The sequence below is a fragment of the Cupressus sempervirens genome, chromosome 4 (genome assembly GCF_028749045.1).
Source record: "Cupressus sempervirens isolate cs-2001-9-10 chromosome 4, ASM2874904v1, whole genome shotgun sequence".
In the NCBI taxonomy this organism is placed as follows: domain Eukaryota; kingdom Viridiplantae; phylum Streptophyta; class Pinopsida; order Cupressales; family Cupressaceae; genus Cupressus; species Cupressus sempervirens.
This window is the reverse complement of record NC_143121.1, coordinates 605,125,328-605,147,373: the sequence shown is the minus strand read 5'-3', so window position 1 is coordinate 605,147,373 and position 22,046 is coordinate 605,125,328. Positions and strand designations below refer to the sequence as shown.

The following is a 22,046-nucleotide window of genomic DNA, read 5'->3' as shown; positions in this document are numbered from 1 at the left end:
CTACTAGAATCCACTTAGTTGAAGATAGATGTATTTGTTCATAGGGAGGCTTTTGCTGGTTCTAACCGATTCAGATAAGATTTTGAATCTGCTTGCTATCTCAGAAAAAACACGTAAAAAAGAAATACCCAAATTCTCAGAACTGGCACTAGTCCCACCCCCCTTTACCTATTCCCTTCCCCTTCCCCTTCCCCTTAAAATATAGGGTAGGGATAGGGGTAGGGGCCTCTGCATGCACCAGCCCGCCCACTCCCATTTCCATTTTTATATTTTTTAATGAATTCAATCTAACAATGCAACTATATGAATTCCTAAATTAACCAAGGGTTAGTAAAGAAAATAACAAAGATTGGGTAACAAGAAATTTAAGAAAATGACATAAAAAGTAAAATCCTAACATAAGTCATGGAAACAACACATCTACGAGTTAAGCCTTTGAAAAGATCGATAGGTAACTAATGAAAATAGGAGCAATGTGTCCTCAATGTCGATGGGAATTGAATGACCATAAGATTTTTTTACTTTCATCAAATTACAAAGCCATGGAAAGTGCACTCATGCAAGACAAAAAGCTATGCAGGAACAACAAGGTGATCTCTTCTCGAACTAAGTATGTCAGTGGAATTCATAAACCCATAGAAAACATTAGAATTAAAAGATCTCTCAATCAAAATAACACAATAAAACTATTGGCTCAATTACACTTTATGAACATACATTCACAAAATATAACACAATTAGGAAAGAATCACTACACTCCAAATGCGAGCACCAAAAGCATTTATTATTGCATCAAAATAACGGCCTGAAATACATATTACATTCCTAAATTTATGAGAAATCTTCTCCTCAATTTGTGTTGAGAGTGAGAGATATCTTTATGCAAACATATGCTTCTAAACTAATAAAACAAATCTATTTATGTACAAACTAACTCTCTAACTGGTGCTTAGTAGGACTCCATCCATATTTATATCATTAAATGGATGCATGAGCCTTTACATGTCTTAAAACAAAGAAAGTATGAGAAAATAAGAAGAAAAAAGCCATTATATGATGTAGGAGTGTTTGGAAGTGTCAAAAATAGAAGTTTCATCTTCACTAAGCATTTGCAAGAGTTAAACTACCATCAAAATGCTTTTCTGATGCATGGAAAGCTCTAAATTTAGAATTGGTAGTTAACTGTCAACACACCTCTAACTTATTCAAAAAAAACTTATGGTGCACCTTAGAAGAAATACACCTTGGAAGAAGAACACCTGCTACATTTGTACACCTAATGCACTTCGAAAGCAAGTCCAAAAAATGCAAAATTTTACCAAGTCTCAAAAATGAAATTCTAACTTTCGGGTTTTGTTCCCCTTTATACCAAAGCTATGTTTGGGTGTCTACTCTTGACTTTCTCAATAATCTCAATGAATTGGGTGGCATTAGGAAAAACTAAAGCTTCATACTCGTCCTTCACTTGTTGCCTATAATTGCCTACCTTGATGCAAGTCTCTACAAAATCTCTCAATTTCACATCCAAGTCAAGTAATGCTTCTTCAGCCCTGAATGCTTGTCTAATATCATCATCGTTATAAGCTTCTTCAAAAGTCTTCTAGAACTATTCAACAACTGCTTCTATAGTCATCAATTTATCCCTTGAATCATCTTCAAAAATATCTAAGCACACATCACTGTAATGTTTCTTTGCCTCCAAAATTTTCTCTTGGGTTTGATCCTTGAGCTTATGAATATCCGCATGTAATGTTTCCATTACTGTATTTCCATTTGCAATCTTCTTTATCAAATCATCAATTTTATCTAAAACTTCCATTGTATATACATCCATTAACATCTGATACCATTGACCCTTGATTGATTTTAGTGCTTGTAGGTCCTTACCCTAGGTATACACTTCGTTCATTAACCCAAAATCTTGGTTCAAAATGGCCACCAACTTATCTGCATTATTTTGCATATGGTGTAGTATTTTAATATTTTTCTATATAATCTGCACACCTTTCTCTTCAAAACTTTCTCCTCATTGCTGACAAGCCTTCAAAAATGGATCAAGTTGCTCATTCTCCTCATCCCTCTTCTCAAGTGTTGCATTCAAAGTCTCCTCAGGATTCTCAGGATCTAATGGACCAACTACTTTGTTCAAATATCCTTTTAGGATCTCATTCTACTTTCAAAGAGTCATTAGTTCAGTCTCATCATGTTCTAAGTGTCTAAACACTTCTTTGATTCCAATTGTCACCATTAACTTGGCAATGTCCAACATAGGTTTCCCAAGCACAACATCTTTGATTTGATAATCCCTTGGAGTCAATTCCTCAATATTTGCATGTGGAGGAGGGATAGCAACATGAAAAAACAAGTCCTAATTCGGATCACTCATCACAAAGTCTAGTGCTCATGCATCTTTTGGAGGCGACTCGAGCTTCCTGAGAGCTTCAATCAATTCTCCCATTCCCTTTTCCTCAGTATCATACCATTGTCTTTTATTTCTAATCACCTCTTTCCTTAGAGCATGTTCCTTTAGAGATTTACCTTTTGAAGGAGTTTGTTCTATTATGCTCTTTCCCTTATCACTCCTCTTCAGAGTCTTCTCCTTTTGTGAGAGATCCACATCGATCCACATCGAGAGTCTTTGTATCTATGGAGTCCACAGTTCTCACCTCTATGTCTCGGGAAGTCTGTTGAGGCTTCTCACATATTTGTCCTTCCTCTGACACTTCATCGATGGATATTTGTTGTGGCTCTTCTTCTTGTTATGCTTGGACCTATTCTTCTCCATTGCTAGGAGGGAGAGGAGTAGTTGAACCTTTATCCATGCAAAATGTACTTTGATTTGGTGATGGTGGAGCTCCTTCAATTCCTTGTGGTTGAGATGGAAACTAACTCTAATCCTCTTGTTGAGGTTGATTAGTCGGAGTATCCCTTATCTTATCTCCCACCAAGTCAATGTCGACCGACATGAAATCAAAACCTGACATTTGAAAGACATCAGGCCCTTCACCCTTCTATTCATCAATCCACTATTGCATCTCATCCTTAGAAGTTGTAGACTGAATAGGCTACGTGGGAATGTGTGGTGGTGTAATGGTGGAACGTCTTCTCCGTTCTCACTCTATTTCTCTAGCAAGATGAGTCCTTAGACTCAAAGAAAAGTTAATTTCTTTGTCCTCATCATCCTCTTCTTCCTCTCCTAGAATGACTTTTAGGACTGATGGAAAAGGAATAGCTCTTCTAATAATATTCTGTCTCCTCTTGACCAAAGTCTTGATCTTTCATCCCTTAGGAACCGATGGGGAGGCTTGTACTTCTTGTTGAGGAGGAGACACTATTTTTACTTCTAATTCAGTTCATCCTTGCCCTTAATCTAGCAGTGGCACTTGAGTATTATCCTAGGTTTGCGTAGCTTCTACATTCTTTGATCCTTGTACATTCTCAGCCCCTTGTTGTGGTGGTGCTTGAGTTGTTCCTTCTTTTGGCTCGGCTTGTTGAGGCAAAGTTCTTTTCCTCTTTCCTTTACCCTTCTGAGCCCTATAATATCCAACTTCTCTATCAAGTTGGTGCACTATTTTCGGCCTCACTGGGGATTGAGTTGTGAATGTGAGCACTGTTACCTTGGCTTCTCTTCCTTTTATTGGGTGGACTATAGTGTAAAAGACTACTACTTTGTTTTAGTGTGTTGTCAAATGAATTAGTTATTTTTAAGAAAAAATTGATTTTTCAATCTATTGATGAATAAATCAATCAAACAATTTGCTATTCATTTTGTTTTATTTTGTTATGTTCCATGTTTTTTTCTATTTTAAAAATTTTGTGTCAAAGCCTTGTACATTTCTATTTTGCTATGCATAGCAATAATTTAGGATACATAATTTATTTCATGCATAAGTATTATAAGATTGTACTAGCAATCTATCTATACACATTGAAGCCTTCACAAATTTTACAAGAGATGAGATTGCAGTAGCCAATACATAGATCAAATGGAGAAAGTCATTGCAAATGTTTTTGAGTGCGTTGTGTGAACCTATAGTGTATATTAAAGTATTGTAGAAGAATTGTGTATGCCTGCTACTTGCTAAAGGAGAAGAAAGTGTACAAAATGCAAAAGATTAATCAAGCCCTTGTTGCTTTTGCAAACCCTTCTATTAATGGTCATAATATTAAAACATGTAAGATGAAAATACAAATGAAATTGTTGAAGAAAAGCTTATGGAGTATAATGAATGACATAGAAGTGGCACCTAGAGATGCTCAAAGGAAGAATGACTAGAAATGTAGAGATGAAAAAGGAAAGTCCATTATAGGCCTTACTCTTCTTGATTGAAGAGCATCCTATTGATTTGGAAAAATCATCTAATTTTTTTTGGGATAATTAAAGAAGTTGTTTGAAGTAAAAGCAACAAATTCAAAGTTCTCTTTGAAGCTATAGTTATTTAGATTGAAGATGTCTGACAAATTATGTCTCACCACATAAGTAATACGAGATTTGTCATTAAACAACTAGTAGAAGTTGTTTTTGTGGAGGATAAAGAGGATGCTAAAGCTATTTTCTAGAATAGTATATCTTCAAAATATAGCAATGTTACTCTTAGCCAAATGCCTTCACAAAATTTTAAAAACATTATTTCAATGCTCTTTGTTGAATAAAAGAGAGAAATTACAAGAGATTCAAGAGGAGATACTCAATAAGAGATTGCATTATACTCAAAGAAAAGAAAGGGTAGGAAAATGTTTATAAATAATGAGATTGAGTGTTAAAACTATGTGAAAATATGTTATACTATAATTAATTGTAATATTTGTTCAAGTGAGCTCTCAAAGAGAAAATCAAAGAATTAGTAAATATAATAGTTGCTGAGCAACAACAAGATGTTGATAGTGATGATGACACAGTTGAAATTGAATTTGTCTATTTTGAAGAGGCCGACACTTCGAAAATAAGAAATGATGTAGTAGAGAATAGTTAGATACTCAATAGTCTAAGGTGTTTGTGGATCAAAGAAAATATACCATCTTGGGGTTATGATACATGTGAGAATTAATATCCAATAGTTCAGAGAGTGGTAAATCTAGAAGTTCAACACAATACTTATATGAGGGTAATGAGACACTTCATGTGTAAATGATGTCAGTATTGTTGGAAGCTTTGATGATAGCTAGGTGACTATACTTGTAATTGAGGTGCAGTTTGAAGATTTCCCACTGGCCTGAGTGTAATATCCCAAAGGATATTTTCCCAATACTTTCCTCACAGTAAATTTTCAAAACATAAACAGATGAAGATGCAATATAAACCAATAAATTCTCAAAAAATACCTCATAATATGTTATTGCATTATACATCAGCAATAAAATAACTAGCATTGAAAAATCCAATCTTAAAACACAATTTTACAATCAAATTGAAACACTAAGAAAATAACCTATAAGCACACGTGAGACACCTGATGTGACATCTCGACAAACAATGGATTTGCATCCACTATCTACTAGCACAAAGGTTTACATCTTCAAGCTGGATCAAAGCTGAAGCTTTCCAAAAGGCTCTCCAAGAGAGAAAATTGAAAATTTGAATCATAAACCAAGCATACCCAAATGAATGAGGCTTTATCCTTTTAATCCTCAAAGTTGTAACTCTTCAACTCCCCTCATTTATTTCCGTCTTATCCCTCCTTGTCACTTTTAGCCCACTTTATAATATTAAAATGATCTTTTATAAATTCAATTATGCTCCCATAGTAAATATAAATGTTATATGAATATATATTTAAATTTCCTAATGTCCCAAAAAGGGAAATTATAGTCCTCCCTCCTCAAGATCGCTTACCCTCAAGAAATCATGAGTCCATAATCGAATATTAGGTTCTCATGTCCATCTGTAAGTCACTCCATAGCTAATACTAGTAATTATATAATCACGATATGCCAAACTGAGGAACCAACAATAAGGATGCAACTCATATGTCACTCTAATCCATGGATCCCAAATAAAAACATGTGTGATGTCCCTTGAATCACCCAATAACTCATGTAATAAAGAGGATAATATCTTCCAAATTACCTCATTAACCACAAAACCCTATTGGAAATTTTGAAGTAATCCCATAGTAGTTGTTGCAAGAGTTGACATCTCAAAGGAGAGAAACTCAGAAAGCCATCCTATCTTGCCTTCCTCAACTGTGTAACGACATACATCACAACAACTATCTAAATTTTGCACACAAGAGGAATCCATCAAAATCAAAACATATCCAAGAAGATCCCCATTACTCTAACCTCATCTTCACCATGCTAGGATTGGTGAAGCCCATTAGTAGAACCCAACCAAGCTATACTACTAACTCTATCAATACTTGGGTCCCAAAGGAAACAACCCTCACCTCCATCATTCATAAGGAGATAGGACCCACTAAATGAATCTATAATCTCATACCTACAACCGACCTCTGCAAGAACACTATGGAATTGCTAACTTTGCAAGTAATCCAATTAGTGTCAACTGACACCATAATCACCCTGTAAACTTGTATTCACATGACACCCCTATGACATATTAGTAGGTAACTCGTTTGGATATGTATTACTATAGTGAAAAACTTACTAGGGCCCCTGTAAGTTATCTTTTATCACCACCTTATTCAAATAGTGGCAACCTTTATTACCATTGTCCAAAGATGGTAGACCTTCATCCCAGACTGGAAAACACAATATCTAAGTCAACCATACATATGCCATATCAAATCCTCTACTTGTGGATCAAACATGGAGTGATGAGCACACCTCACTACATTCATACTACATAATTTCAACCCTCGTTAAAGACTCGACATGTGGTACAATATATCCACTGGAAGCGGATGCATCACACTCAACATGATCAGCCCTTGTGCTATCATTACTAACAACTTACTCAATAGTTATATCTGGATGTTGGGCTAAATTACAATTTGTCAAATCTAATTTCTGATCCAATTTGGCAAAAAAATTTCAGCTTCATGAAATCCCAATAAAGTAGCCTCAAGGGTGTCCTTGGCATTCATGAGCTCATATGTACATATGTCCACTTCTACTTCCTTCTTAAGTGCTTCTGATTAAATCTGTGCAAGGTCAAAGAGATGATCCTAATCTGAAAGAAGGTGTAGGTAATCAGATTTCAGTGTTCTCATCCCTTCCTTAATTACTTGCAATTGTGAGAACTCCTCTAGAAGCCCTTTTTGGCTACCCTCTAATTGTTCCCTCCAAAAGTGTTTTTCAACCATCTCATAAATGTTATCAAAATGTGAGAGAGCTGCAAAAATATTATGTTTTGTTACTTTCATTTGATTCTCCAAATAAGGTGAACTAGTAGGTGTCCAAGATAAGTCAAATGCATATGAGGTGGGAGAAAACTTTTCATTATCCATATCCATATCATCAATGCCATCATTTATACTCAATTATAAAAAAAGAATTAGGAACAACATTGTGACCACAATTAAATTCATCACAAGAAGAATTCATACCATATATGGAGACTCTTAAGTCTAAATAAAAATCAACATCAACACTCTCAAAAGATTTTGAGTCCTCATCATGGGCTTCTTGGTTAGTCTTCTCCAACTTGCTATTAATATGCCCATCAAGAGCATTAGTGTCAACAACCCTGCACAAAACCTCTACCTCCATACTACCCATTACTAAACATGTACCATGTTTAACATCTTCTATGTGATCACGAGAAGGTTGTGAATTAGTAGTAGTCGGTTGCTCTTTTTCTTCAAGACTACTAGTAAGATAATAATTGTTCTCCTCATACAAATTTCTGCAATTATCTTTTGGAAGGAGATCCTGGGCCGATTCATAATATTTATTTTATGCCATATCAACCTTGTTTTGAAGCTTTGGATGGAAATCCATGTAATCAATCAAGGGTAATTATTTTTGAACTTGTGGAGGAAATTTGTTGTACTCCTCATACATATCAAGTATTTCTACTCTTATACCATGTTCAAAATTTTGGGCTAACTATTGTAGCATCAAAATATATTTCTTGATTTTATCCAGTCCTTGTATTTTTCCCATAGCTAGACTACCTACCTTGGTACTAAACCTTTTTGAAATTATTAGAATATGGAATAAATTGCAGCACTAACATTGGTCAAATCTAACTTAAACTTTCTCACCAAAGGGAGCATGACATATTTGTCTTGCAATTTTGATATCTAAGTTTAGTTATTGAGTGTTACTGAATGTTGTGGATTGCTTGTAGCAGCAGGGGTAAAGTATACACATTCAGAATCACTATTATGGTCTTACAAACTTACAACTATCAAACCTCCATACTTTTCTCATTCAAGGTGGTCAAACTCAGTAATGAGTTTGTGGTGGCAAGAACAATAGTCTCTATTGGTGTCCTTCCAAAATAAAAAACAATAATGTGCTTCAAATCAAAATAAAACTTCCTCTCATTGACCTAGAAATTATAGAAGTCACTTCTTGTGTCATCTCTAACCTTATTATCATATGCAACAACAAGTTATGCTCTTTACAATGACCCAACTCTATATTCCAATTTCTAAAGAAAAAGGATGCAAACTTCTCTGTCCAACACCAACACAGATCTTAAATTACCCACAATCATTGTATAGAAGAAATGCCTCCAAACTCTATGTTTGAAACACCACCTCTTCTCTATACTACATGATACTTCTTCTAATAAGCAAGTTTTCTAAGCTTGATTGTGTTGGTGTTTTTTACACTGCCAAGTAATAAGATATCTGATACCAAGATGGTGAAGATCAAAATAATCTAAAGATTAGCTATTTCCAATGATTAGCTAGATGGTCTTTAGATCTAGATCCAACTTCAACAAAATCATAAATATTTTCTACTCTTTTGGCTCTGCAAAACCAAGGCAAGTGCACCTGAGGGACAAAAAGATTTTAAGCTTCATACTATTTCCACATTTCTTTCATCCAATAACATTCTATTACAATACTCATCCCCTATAGTAGAATGGTCATAATTCTTCTCCGATTTAGAAGTAATTCTGAGTAACCATAGCTAACTATAACTCAAACATTAAATACAAACAAGTATAGACTGGCTATGATATTCTTCATACATTTAAAGTAAAATTGATTTAAATTTTGAGATTTTGCTTGATGTTGATCTATGATCTCTTCACATGCAAATTGAACTTAATTGATCAGTGCCTCATCCATTGGGATTTAGAGTCTATCCAACTTCTTGACCTAATTGACTGCATTACAATCAATATCATCAACAATTTTTCCTAAAACCCATTCTTATGAATATCCTTATTGCTACCTAGAAATCTCATCACATTCAATGAAGCATTTACTTAATCCATTGAATTAAAAGCAATAGTGAATTGATATACAACCTATCCTAGTTGCATTAAATTGAACAAGCTTTGCCCATGCAATCTTAGAAAAATTAGTCAATAACAATGGAGACAAGATTCAAAGAGAAAATATACGGTAATAGTTCATCTTTGTATTAATTCTCTTTGAAAATTATGTAACATTGGGTAATACTCAAAACAACTCAAAACAAGACACCATGATCCTACAAAATTAATGTATTCTCAGAATTGCAGAGAAAATACATCACATAGTTGACATCAAGACAACTGGACCGAAATAAACTAGCAAAAGTAAAAGTTATACAATAGTTTGAACCCTTTCTCTAGCCTTGGAATCTCACTTATATAGTGTGAGATGCAACAAGCTTCAGGGCTAGAGAGTAATAATAGTTGTCCTTAAGACACAAAGATATTTACAAGCTTACTGTCACAAAAGACAAAAATTGGTACAACATAATGATTTTACATCATGAATATTATTTTGTGGGGACCACCTTCTGCTACACTTTTTGTTGCTGAGGAGTTCACGATTGGCTTTGAGGTTGTTGGCATTTCTCAGGAGGTGTAACCAATGGAATTTTTTGTGATAGCCCTAGTGTTGATGTTTGTAGACTTACTTCAACTCAAGGTTCTTCATTCATGTCATCATGCACTAACAAACTAACAGTTACAATCAATTCTCTTGCTATCATGTCATCAGTTTGGACTTATGTGCTCATTACTACAGTTGATTGTTCCTCTTTGTCTCCTCATGCTTGAATTGATGCATCAATTACTTGCATCTCATCTTGGTCCACTTGAGACTCTAGCTGATGTATCTTATTCCTTCTCTCCTCATATACTTTGAGCATCTCTTCAAACTTAGCATTTAGCTCAAGGATTTTTTTTTTAATCCTTTACTGCAACAACTCCAAAGTCCACCATTTCCTTGGTCATTATGGATACTTTCTCACTATCCACTTCCTCTGCTCTGTAGACCATGAGGCTAAATGTATGCTCAACATTTGAAATTTCTTATATCCTACTCTTATCCTTTTTTTCAATGGACCATATCACCAATGCTTGGTGATCATCACTGTATTTCAATCCTTTATGTGCCTGCAAGACCTCTTCCTTAGTTTTAAACTGAGTGTCCATCAAAAAACATAGCATTGGCTTTCTCCCATTCAAGTAAAATTAAAATTCCTAAATCCTTCAACATTTGTCTTTCCCCTTGAGGGTTTATTTGTGCAAACTCTTCCATAAAATTAGCTTTAACTTCCTCTTCAATTTCAGAGTCCTTTTTATCAGGTTGCTCTTCTTTGACTAGTTTACACTTAGCCTCATAATTATCAATATTTCTCCTCCATAAAAATTGAGCAAAAGCTCTATATTTTACAAAAGTTTCATCATCAATAAATTTCTTAGCAGCCCGTGGTATCATAGGATCTATTTCTTTACCTTTGTAATCTCCCACAGTGAGATCCAATGTTGGCACAAGAGGTTCTTCAAGTACTCCTTCAATATCTACAATTGTGACCACAATATCCCTCTCCCCTTCAATATGTCTCAGTTGTTCTCTCAAGGATATTTCATCATCTATCTTAAGTGGGGTCTGGGTGAGTGAATATCATTCAACATTAGAAGATGATCTTTGCTTCAATTTTTGTTTATTAGGAGCATGTGTATTAGGTTGGCTCGTAGACCTAGGTCTTTTGTATGGAAGCACATATTGTACACTCCTAGCCACTATATACCTAGCTTTTTTCTGCAATGTATACTGCCCTGGGTTTAGAATCATTTTGTTTGCTAGCTTCTTTTCCACCTTGATGGCTTTGTCTGGGTATGCTTGTGTCAGAATTTCTTTCTTTTCATTCATTGTCTGCATAATCCCAACAAAATTATCCATCAGCATATTTACTTTCATACCCCAATATTCTCTATCTGCTAGGGGATCATAATCTGGCTCAAAAGCATTTATAAAGTCTAGGACTTTACTATATACTTTCCATTTCTCCTTCCTAAGCTCTTGTTCTTGTAATGAGAACTTATTTCTAACTATGGCCTTGGGAAAGTATACCAGTTACTTATAAGCTCTAGCCTTTGTTCTTTCTCTGAAGATGTCATAAAATTCTTTTGAATCTATAAAACAGGCATGGGATTGAGCCATTTGATATCTATCCAAAAATTTATCCAAATTCCTCCATCCCTTCTTGACAAAAACAAAGTTATGGACAACAGGAAGCTGTGAAAAGAATGTACCTTTGGATTTACCTAGCAATTCTCTCTCCTCAACTGATCCAATTTGCCATTAAAGTTCAACAATCCCTACTTTCAAAGGCACTTGGTAAGGTAGCACATGTGGTTTTCCTAGAAAACCATAAACTCTAAAAATAGTAGACACTACATATGGGATATCTTCCCAATTATGGCTCACCATCGACCCTTTAGCATGGTCTTTAGGTCTAATCAATTCTAATAAAGGTTGTGGTATTCTAGGGCTATCCCCTGCTAACAACATTCTAAGCCTAGAAGCAAAATATCTGTCGAACCTGACAAAGCTAGCATCAATCACCTCCCATTTCATATATGCATTCCGTAGTTGGATAGGGAGCCTTTCTCCATCTCTTTCTAGTTCTAACATCATTTCTTTGGAAAAAAAGGTGACTCCTTTGTACAAACATATGTACATAAGCATGGAGTACCAACAACAGGACTTATCAACCTTAGCTTTTGCAATTCCTATTAAGTCATTATGAATTTCTTCAGCCAAGTGAGTAGCAAAATAAAAAATTGAACTCATTCCATACTGAAAAGTTTGAGCAATAATGAAAACAATAGAGCCCGGGATGTGGTCTTTCTCATCCATGCCAAAGATCTTGCAAAGAGAAAAATACAAGGCCTGTGCTCTAGGGTTGAAATATTTTTTCAACAAAGGTTAGGGAGTGTTTTCTGTAACCAAGGGCAATGATCCAATTTTCACAAAATGCTCCTGCAATGGTCCTCCCCTTAGATATACTCTTTGTGCATCATACCTAGCTTGGAGGTCTTCCATGTCTATTTTTTCATGAACTACATGGTTAGGGTTTAGCTTAAAAACTTCTCTAATCAGTTCTAGTGAAACCCTAAAGAGATTATCACCAACATGGTTCTTCACAATTCTAGTAATTGGGTCATATTTCTTCACCATTACTTCCAGTAGATCATCATCAAAGAAAACTCTTGGAATAATCAATTTACCTATATCAAATTCCCATACATTATTTAATGGAGTATCTAATTTTCTTTCTACAAACCATTTTCAGAAAAGCCCTAATCCCCCAATAGACACTTCAGCATCCCTTAACCAGTTTGTTTTATCATAGAAACCCTCATTGACCAATAATCTAGGGCTTTTCAGAATAAGCTCTTTTCTCCTGGCTAATTCATTCATAGACTATAACATTTGTTCTAGGAAGTCATCATGTACTACTCTCTTTAGATAATCTACTTTCCCCAAAAAAATCCCTTTGTGGAGGCATGTTTAAAATTTACCCTAATGCAAATATAACTTCTCAATTTTGAAAAAGCTCAAATGACCTACCCATTTTTCTTCCTTTATCTTCTCTAGAAATTGCTTAGTAATATGTTGAAACCCTTGAAAAATTTTGCCCTTCACTCTAGAAATCTTTGCCTTGTGAGAATTCTGCAACTTAATTGCTCAATAATGGAAAATTGGAAATTTTATTAAAACATTAAGCACACACAAAACAACATTGATCAAAGTTAATGCTTCAATAGTCACATTCTATGTCGCGCCATGAAGTTTGAAATTCCACCGTTGATCATCAAGAATCAGACAACTTAGTTTGAAATCAAAAAGACCGCATTAACCCTTTTTTTTGGAAATTGCCACACGTTGACAGGTCACTTCCCTGCTTTAGTTAAAGTTTGGGCATTTTCATGTTGCGGGAAAGCGCTGATCGTCGATCATCCAAAGATCGACGATCATGAAAATCCTTATAACTTTATAAGTCTGGCTTCAAAGTTTCAGACCCACTGATACAATCACTTTCCAACTCATTGAACATGTAGACCTCTCCACCAATCATTATGTACCATGTCAACATGCATTCCAACTCGGCATGACTAGGCGACCCTTTGAATGACTATCCCCACTTGTCCACATGGCAACCAAGTGCTTCCCTGTTTTAGTTAAACTTCGATCACTTTTATAAAGCGGTAATATGCCTTCCGTTGATCTTCCAAAGATCAACAGTGTCATATATCTTACCCCATTCACAATCCAATCAGCATAAGTAACCAATAGAATGGGTTGCCTTTTCCAACGTGTCTGACATTTTCCAACTGTTCCAACACCTTTTTAAAACTAGGGGCACATGACCTCACCAAGTACACGTGTCGCTAGGGCGCTTTCCCACATTTCATAAACATCGCACACCTTTATATTGTGGTAATGTGCCTACTATAAATCTTCTCAAGATTGGCAGTGCAATGTTATATTACAAAAAGGTAACTCCACTACTCATCTTGACCAATAGGAAGGCTTGAAATTCCGAACATGCACTGACGACCATCTGACAATTCTGAACCTTTTCTGACACACCCACTTTTGCGGCACATTAAGGAATTGTCATCACTAAGGATTGTGTGGCAATCGGGCGCTTTCCTACATTTGTTAGCAACCAAACAAGTTCGTAATGCGAGGAAGCGCTCATTGTTATTCTTCCTCAGATCAATGATTAGCAAATGTAAACCTTGCAGTAGTTAAAACACTTCGGAGAATATCAAAGAATTAACAAAGGGTAAAAGCATGGTTAAGATAAAGGTTTATGAAAAAGGACATTTAAATTTTGGGAAAGTAATTTTAAAATAAAGAACAAGAAAATGAAAATATAAAACCTTAGGGTAAAAAGCTTCCCGTGCAATTTTTATAAAACACTACTTTCCGAAATTTTGAAAAGTAGGGCACATAACAACGATTTCATGAAATTTAAAATAATTCCGTCTAGGGCTTTTTAACATATAAACATAGGACCATTGGTTCTTTCATTGTGGAGTGTAACAAAATTATGCAAGGTGAAAAACTAGGCCAATAAACTACACACAAGAGAAATGAATAGTTGTAAAGTACTCTAGGACCGAGAGTTAACAACACTCCCAAAATAGCCTTCAAATTTATGGCTATAGCTCCTCAAAAATCTAGACCAGCTACATGCAACTATTAATCTTAGTGTTAGTTTGTATTTTTATGAGATAAATTGGCAATGTTGAGTGCTTTCAAATATTTCCTAGTGGCAAGTTCCACTCCCTACCAAAGAGGATGAATGAAATGTTTATTGTTTTAATATTTGAGCTGCAACATTTAGAAATATTTTCCATTTGCAGCCAACATTATGAGATGATATACATTCAACCTCCAATTTATTTCCACATCACTCATCTTTCATGGCAGAATATTAATCAACTATGGTTCCCACACACTATTGACATTATCATTACTAAAGAGTTGTCAGTTGTCATGACCACCTACAAACTCACTGTTACCATTCTTCTCCTATACTTGTAACCGCCTAGGTTGAATCGACTACTATTTGCTATGATGTCTGAGTATACAAGAACCATTGCAGTATTTAGGAGTGATTTATTCATTCCACTTGCCAATCTTTGTTACTCTTGAAATGATTCCCCTTCTGATAATTATTAGTTTGCAGGTTGGAAGACACTCTTTGTTCGCATGCCCAGTCAAGCATTACCACAATGACATAAACTAGTAACTGCCCCCAATAAATATGATGATGTCTGAATAATGATTTGCATAGCAACAAGACAACAAAATACTTACGACTTGATTCCAATTCCAAAAACTCTCTATCTCAACGATCATGCACAACCCAGGTACAGATCATGCCATCGATCTCCTAATAATCGTCAAACATTATGTGCAATACACAAAGTATACCAATGGAACAACACTTAATTTGTCATTTCTGAACTATGAAGTCAATTCTCTCCGCAAATACTAATTTCGTCACAATTTGCCTACAAAACTGGAAACATTGAAACCTATAAAAATTCCATTCTACAATTAGAAGTCTCGTCCTCAAACAAAAGTTCTCTCAATAACGACAAATGGATTGTGGCAGAAATGCAAGAATGTTGAGAGAAGCTCACACAGGTAATATTTTCTTTGTTGGCCCAATCACACATAAAACTTCACCCACAACTACCTTCAATAGGTCGTCTAGGTATATCAATCCAATTTGTTGTCTCCCTCCTCGTGTTGTTTCATTTCCCTTGCAGGCTTGATGTGATGCAATCACGATTTCTGTGGATTCAAATGTTGGACGACAATCTTCACTCAATAACATTTAATCATCAACCTCAAACCATAGTTGTTGAAAAAATATTCGTTCAACAGTAGTATATAATGCATGGAAATGTTTTCCCATGGAACGAGTAGCCAAAATGAAATGGACCAAAGTTTAACCTACAAATATTTGTCGTAGATATTGCTAGGAAATATTTTAGACAAAGCCGTCACTTTTGGAGTATTTAAATTAAACTTTGGAAGCATATAATTTTCCAAACATACGTCGGGATTATTGGTTGAGATAATTCAAACTTTCCGCCAATAATATAAACAAGCCCAACGCACTATACCCTTCAAAAATATATTTTTGATCATAATTTTTCAATACTAATTAAACATTGCTCACCTTTTATATCAATAGTTCCCACAATATTAAAGTATCTCTGAAGTCATTCATGTCAATCCTTGCCAATATCCACCATGTTTGGGATGATTAAGGTTTTCGTTATTTCAATTTCCTCTACCAAATATGAAATAGTTCACCCTTATGGAGCCACCATAACAAAAATAACTCTCTCTATGCAATTTAATATTTTATTTTCCAAAGGCATTAATCTCCATATTTGAACCAGCACGAATAATAATAATTCAACGAATTCCACAATATCTCTTAGCAGATACTAATTTGCAAAAACCTTGTTTTCTATAGAAATGTTTTTTATTAAACCTCTAATTATATGAACACGATGGCAATTTTGAGGCTCTAATACTATTGTAATATCTGAAAGGATATTTTCTCAATACTTTCCTCGCAATAAATTTTTAGAACATAAACAAATAAAAGTGCAATATTAACCAATAGATTCTCATAAAATACCTCAGAATATGTTATTGCATTATACATCAGCAATACAATAACTAGCATTGAAAAATCCAATCTTAAACACAGTTTTCATATTGGAAAACTAAGAAAAGAACTTGTAAGCACACATGAAACCCCTGATGTGACGTCTCGACAACCAATGGGTTTGTGTTCACTGTCTACTGTCACGATGAGAGCTTATGTCCTCAAGCTGGATGAGAGCTGAAGCTTTCCAAAAGGCTCTCCAAGAGAGAGAACCGAAAATCTGAATCACAAACTAAGCATACCCAAATGAATGAGGTTTTCTCCTTTTAATCCTCAAAGCAATGACTCTTCAACTCTCTCATGTCTTTTCATCTTATCCCTCCTTGTCACTTTATAATATCAAATTGACCTTTTATAAATTCAAATATGCTCCCATAGTCAATTTTAATATTATATGAATGTCTTTAAATTTCCTACTGTCCCAAAAAGGGGACAATACACCGAGTCATCTGTCATCTATTTTTCAAAAAACTTCTTCACCATGCAATTGCTATTGTTTATTTTTATGTTGTAGCATTAAGAGGGGTTGCTGGAATATAGGCTCCAACATAAACAATTGTCATTAGGTATCAACTTCTCTGTGGTACATCTCCAGTTAGCTGTCAATATCTCTTAGCTGTCACTAGTTTCCACTTTGGTGTCAAATGTTTTAGTGTTGTGTGAAATGAATTAGTTGTTTTATAGCAAGATCTTTAAGTCTTCAGCAGCTATGAATTTTTAATTAATTGATGAAGAAATCAATCGAATAATTTGTTCTCTTTGTTCTTCTGCTCTCTATTGTATGATATTCTTTAAATAAGACATAGTCATGAATGATGCTATGTCAAACAAGCCAATAATAAAAATTGGACATTATTTGTTAGCAACAGAAAAAAGATTATGTTCTAGGATTATTCTCATTGTAAGATCAACTCCAAGTCAAGGCCATCCAATCACGGTTATCATTATATAATTGTCATATCTTACCTAGGAATGACAATCAAAACCAAATCAGTATTCAAATCAAAATTGATAGCTGTAACATGATTTTACTGAATCCATACATTACCATGTTTGGTTAATCTTGTGAATTTGAACCGTTCCATCTGTGGTCACAAGATTTCCTTTCCCTTTCCCTCCGTGGATATTTAGAGTTAGTATACTAAATAAGAACAAGATATATCCAACTAGCAATTAGCTTGATTTCTAAAGACATGTTAATTATAAGGCATGCTGTCACTGGACAAATAAATCACCTCAACTTTGACAAAACTTGCATAAAACCAGTATTACCTAGATCAACAATTGTACACCCCAATAAGGGCTGGACAATTCTATCTTTAAAGATTGTATTACCTTGAAAACCTCTTTAAATTACCAATGATTATAATAAATTTGGAGTATGTAGAACACACTCCCTACATATCCATGTTATGAGATAAATAATTTTAGACTTGACGAGAGCTCAAGAATAACTGATGCAAATTCCCCTTTGAGGAATTTGCAAGTATGTGGAAATAAACACTTTCAAAGTTCCCTCTTATTCTTTATTTGAGTTGAAAGAATTGTATAATACAAAACATATTACAACAAAAGGCATCACGCCTCTGTATCATTCTGGGTAAGGAGGTCTGACACCTTTTCTGTGCAAAAATCAGGTTGAATATCATTTTCAGGGCTTCGAAGCATAGATAAAGTTGTGACACCTGTATAATCACAAAGATGGAATAGTGGACAAAATCATCACATATAACGCTATTCAAACTTAATCAAATATTTATTTTCTTTTCAAAAAAAAAAGATGCCAAAGAAGGAAAGTTACCACTCGTAATTGCATGTAAAGAGAATGTTATTGCATTCTCAATTATATAAAACTGTGACAAGGATATGGACATTCTACATCACATGGGCATGAAATGAACATGAAATTATTTTCTGCAGACCTGGAGAGTTTGTTTTGGTATACCTGAAAGCACAAGAAGAGTTTTGCAGCCACTATTTATTCCAAATAAAATGTCAGTGTCCAACCTATCACCTACCATACATATTTTTGACTTATCAGTCTCAAATCTGTAACAAAATCACGCCAAATTAGAGTCAGTAAAATCTCATTAGTCTGATCATACTATATCGTTTAAAAATAATAATATGCATTTTGATAAGAAAGCATACATTTATTGTAATAGAGAAACATGAAATAAGACTAAGGAATGGAAATATCGACAATGATTTGCTACTATCATCATGGATTTAGCTTTTACCAGCTTAGGATTAAACTTGCACACCATCATGCGTTGAAATTTAGAATACAACTATTAAAAATAAAACTTTCATATTGGTCAGTCCAAGTATTGATGAAAAAGGTATAAAACTGTTGTGATGCTAAGGACTACTTTGATCTATGAAGCCATTTATTTGTGCGTTTGAGAATCGCAAACAAAACTGTTGCTAGTCAAATTACTTGTAACTAATCATCAACAAGAGATTATTATGCATGTTCCTGTCCTGTCACCCCTTAAGTGGGACCAATTCATAGTTTACTCTTATAGCTCATAGGATCCCTTGTGATCTATAGAGTATTGCAAGGGGGCCTACTTTGGATGGCACACTTGGGGCATCACTCTCCTTGATGCAGACTTATCTTTAATTTATAATTAAGACGCCACTTCTTGCTAGCTGACTTGTGTGATTTCAATTTGTAATGCTTTGGCATCGTACATATATTGGCTTTGGGAGAGCAACATAATCATCAATCAGCTTTGTATTCATTTGTCTTTGTAATTCCTCATTGGAATTCATTTGGAGATTGCAGTTTTGCAGGTGAGATATCCTCCCTAGTCTGTTATTGATCCCAATCCAGCGAAGTCTCTTTGAGACCAAATCGAATTGATAGATTTGCAACATCATCAGCATTTCATACTTTCATTCTTGTGATCTGGAAATCATCGATCTTATCATTTTGCACCAGTGATTCACTTTGGCATATCAACATCAATTATGGCATATCAACATCAATTAGAGCAGGAGCGGTGATCATATATATCTATTCCTCTGCAATCAGAGTCAGAAACAGGTATTCATTCCTCTGCAATCAGAGGGGCAGTGGCATACATTCATTCATACCTCTGTGACCATAAGGACAGCGGCGTACATTCATTCATACCTCACTGATCATAGGGAAGCAGGATAGTGACACTGGCATATGTTCATTCACACCTCTGCGATAATTTATACGTTGCAGCGATTCATATACATTCAGCGGAGGTTGCATAGGAGGAGCTTCTATATGTGATTGTACACATCAAAGATGCAACAGTGATAGAGAACAGAATCATAACAACAGCATATACATTTGAAGGTCACCTCCTATACCAGAGATAAATCAGCAGTGATACTGAGATGATCATTCATCAGCACCATAACAGCCACACAAAAATAACATCAGAAATGAGAGGATATATCACTACATCAGCATTCAAATTCACAATGATATCATACTTAAGGAGCAGCACCATCTTTTCTGCAACTTCCAACATGGAGTAATCATTAGAAGATCAAGAAGCAAAGGTTTTCTTGAGCTCCATTTCAATTGTAATGAAGGTTGTAATTGTTTGCACATGAATTGAAATCTCAGATTGCTGGATCTATCATAGCATTTTTGTCTGTCTTGTTCTTCTGCATTTTTGGGGAATGTCAGTTCCATAAAATTTGATTCCTTGCTGATGCCAAGTGACTTAATAAAATAAGTGCATCAGTAGCATACATAACTTCAAAGGAGCATTTTGATTGTTATTCTGTGATTGGGATTTGATTTTGACTGTGTTAAACTTAGGACTGATGTACAAGGTGTGGAGATTAGCACCACAGGTGAGCTGTACATGCAGATGGTAAGCATCCATGCATACGATGGTACCTATGTGGCTTCCTTTTACATCAGTTCTAACAATCCTTGATAACAGATACTGCGCATAGATAAATTAAGGCTACTCTTACGATCATTTAAAGCTTTGTGATTGCTAAATGACATTGCTGACAAGAAAGGCACGGACCATTCACAAGGAACAATATATATGCAATCAAGATCAAGGGGAACCCATTTGACGATTTCTCACACCAGTTATAAATAATGGGAAAATAAGGCCAAATGCACAAATGGACCTAGACTAGGACTAGAGATCTTGAACCATATAAATTTGCATTGCTTGGAGGCAAGCAATTTTGGAAAACATGGACTTGTATGAGGGAATTTAAATAATGATACACTTCCCCACTAAGCTCTAGAAAGAAATCTCTCACTCTTTGAAAGGTTGCACCATCATTGATCAAACCGAATGTCATTCTTCTATATGCAAATGTACCTCACTCATTCTAAAAGAAGTATTCAATCTGTCTTCTCCTTCAACTATGACCTGATTGTAACGGAGAACCTGAATAACAATCCGAAAAGGACATCATTTGAGATCTACGTTACTCAGGGACATGTCCTTGGTTTTTTTAAGGCATTCTCATCTTGAAAACGTTCCGGGGACAAGGTGTTGTCCTGCATTTTGTCAGTACAAAATGTTGGTAACAGCATGAAACTTTTTCAAACTAGTTTCACGTTTGTCTAAGCTTGAATTTGATATTTAGTTGTTTAATGTCGATCGATTGATCCATTTCAATTCAAATATCAAATTGTTTTACTGAAGGCCTTCGTCAAGTCTTTTTCGTTTTGCTTTCTGTCAAGCCTTTGCTTGATTTTTGAAACCTTCATTGTGCATTCTTCGCTTTTGAGTTTGCGTTTGTTTGTTTTTAGTCTTTTGGTTTTGCTCATGTCATGCCTTTCGTTTTTCCCTTCAATTCAGTCTAACCTAGAGGTCAATCAGAGTTGTCAATCAAGAGTTATGTCCATTTTAGCACCTCAAAAGTGGACATTTTAGGTGCAACAACACAAATTAAAAATATGATGTTATATTTTCAAATTGACATTCACTTTTTGAAAAATATAACATTATATTCACTTTTTGCTATGTTTTTAAGTTACTTTTACTTTAAATTTATAACTTAAAGTGACTATAGTGCACTTTATGTTATAATTTTAAGTTGAGTACTTTGTTAATTTTCACTTAAAATAACTATATAACTATATAGTTTCATTTTAATTTTTGGTTTTAAAAATCAAATGCTTATTTAAATGTTACTTTAAAATGTTTATGTGTTATATTTCATAACATAATAAATAAATATTGTTTATGTTGTAACATTTTTATAATTTTAAGTGAATTAAATAACCTAAAGCCTTCATAAGTGGACATTTTATATGTAAATGCATGTAAAATCCATCAAAAGTGGACTTTTTACATGCTATTGCATATAAAGTTTACTTTGGTGGACCTTTTTGATGTCATTACATCAAAAGTTCATTATAAGTGGACCTTTTTGATGCTATGATATGAAAAATGAAGTTTTCATGTCTTTGCATCTTAAAAGTGAGATGTAACTTAAAATATGCAAGT

The 22,046-nt window shown here is 34.7% G+C and overlaps 1 protein-coding gene across 1 annotated transcript in view; it reads right to left on the bottom strand.

Annotated features, from left to right (window-relative positions):
- Positions 1-17,898: 17,898 nt before the first annotated feature.
- LOC149562680 (phosphoglycolate phosphatase 1A, chloroplastic-like) overlaps positions 17,899-22,046 on the bottom strand; it is a 175,120-nt gene continuing 170,972 nt past the window's right edge. The window contains exons 10-11 of the mRNA XM_089826127.1: positions 18,518-18,621; positions 17,899-18,257 (exon numbers count right to left, since the gene is read on the bottom strand). Of these exons, the coding sequence (XP_089682253.1) occupies positions 18,151-18,257; positions 18,518-18,621 (211 nt within the window). The 3' untranslated portion in view covers positions 17,899-18,150. The remainder of the gene's footprint in view (positions 18,258-18,517; positions 18,622-22,046) is intronic.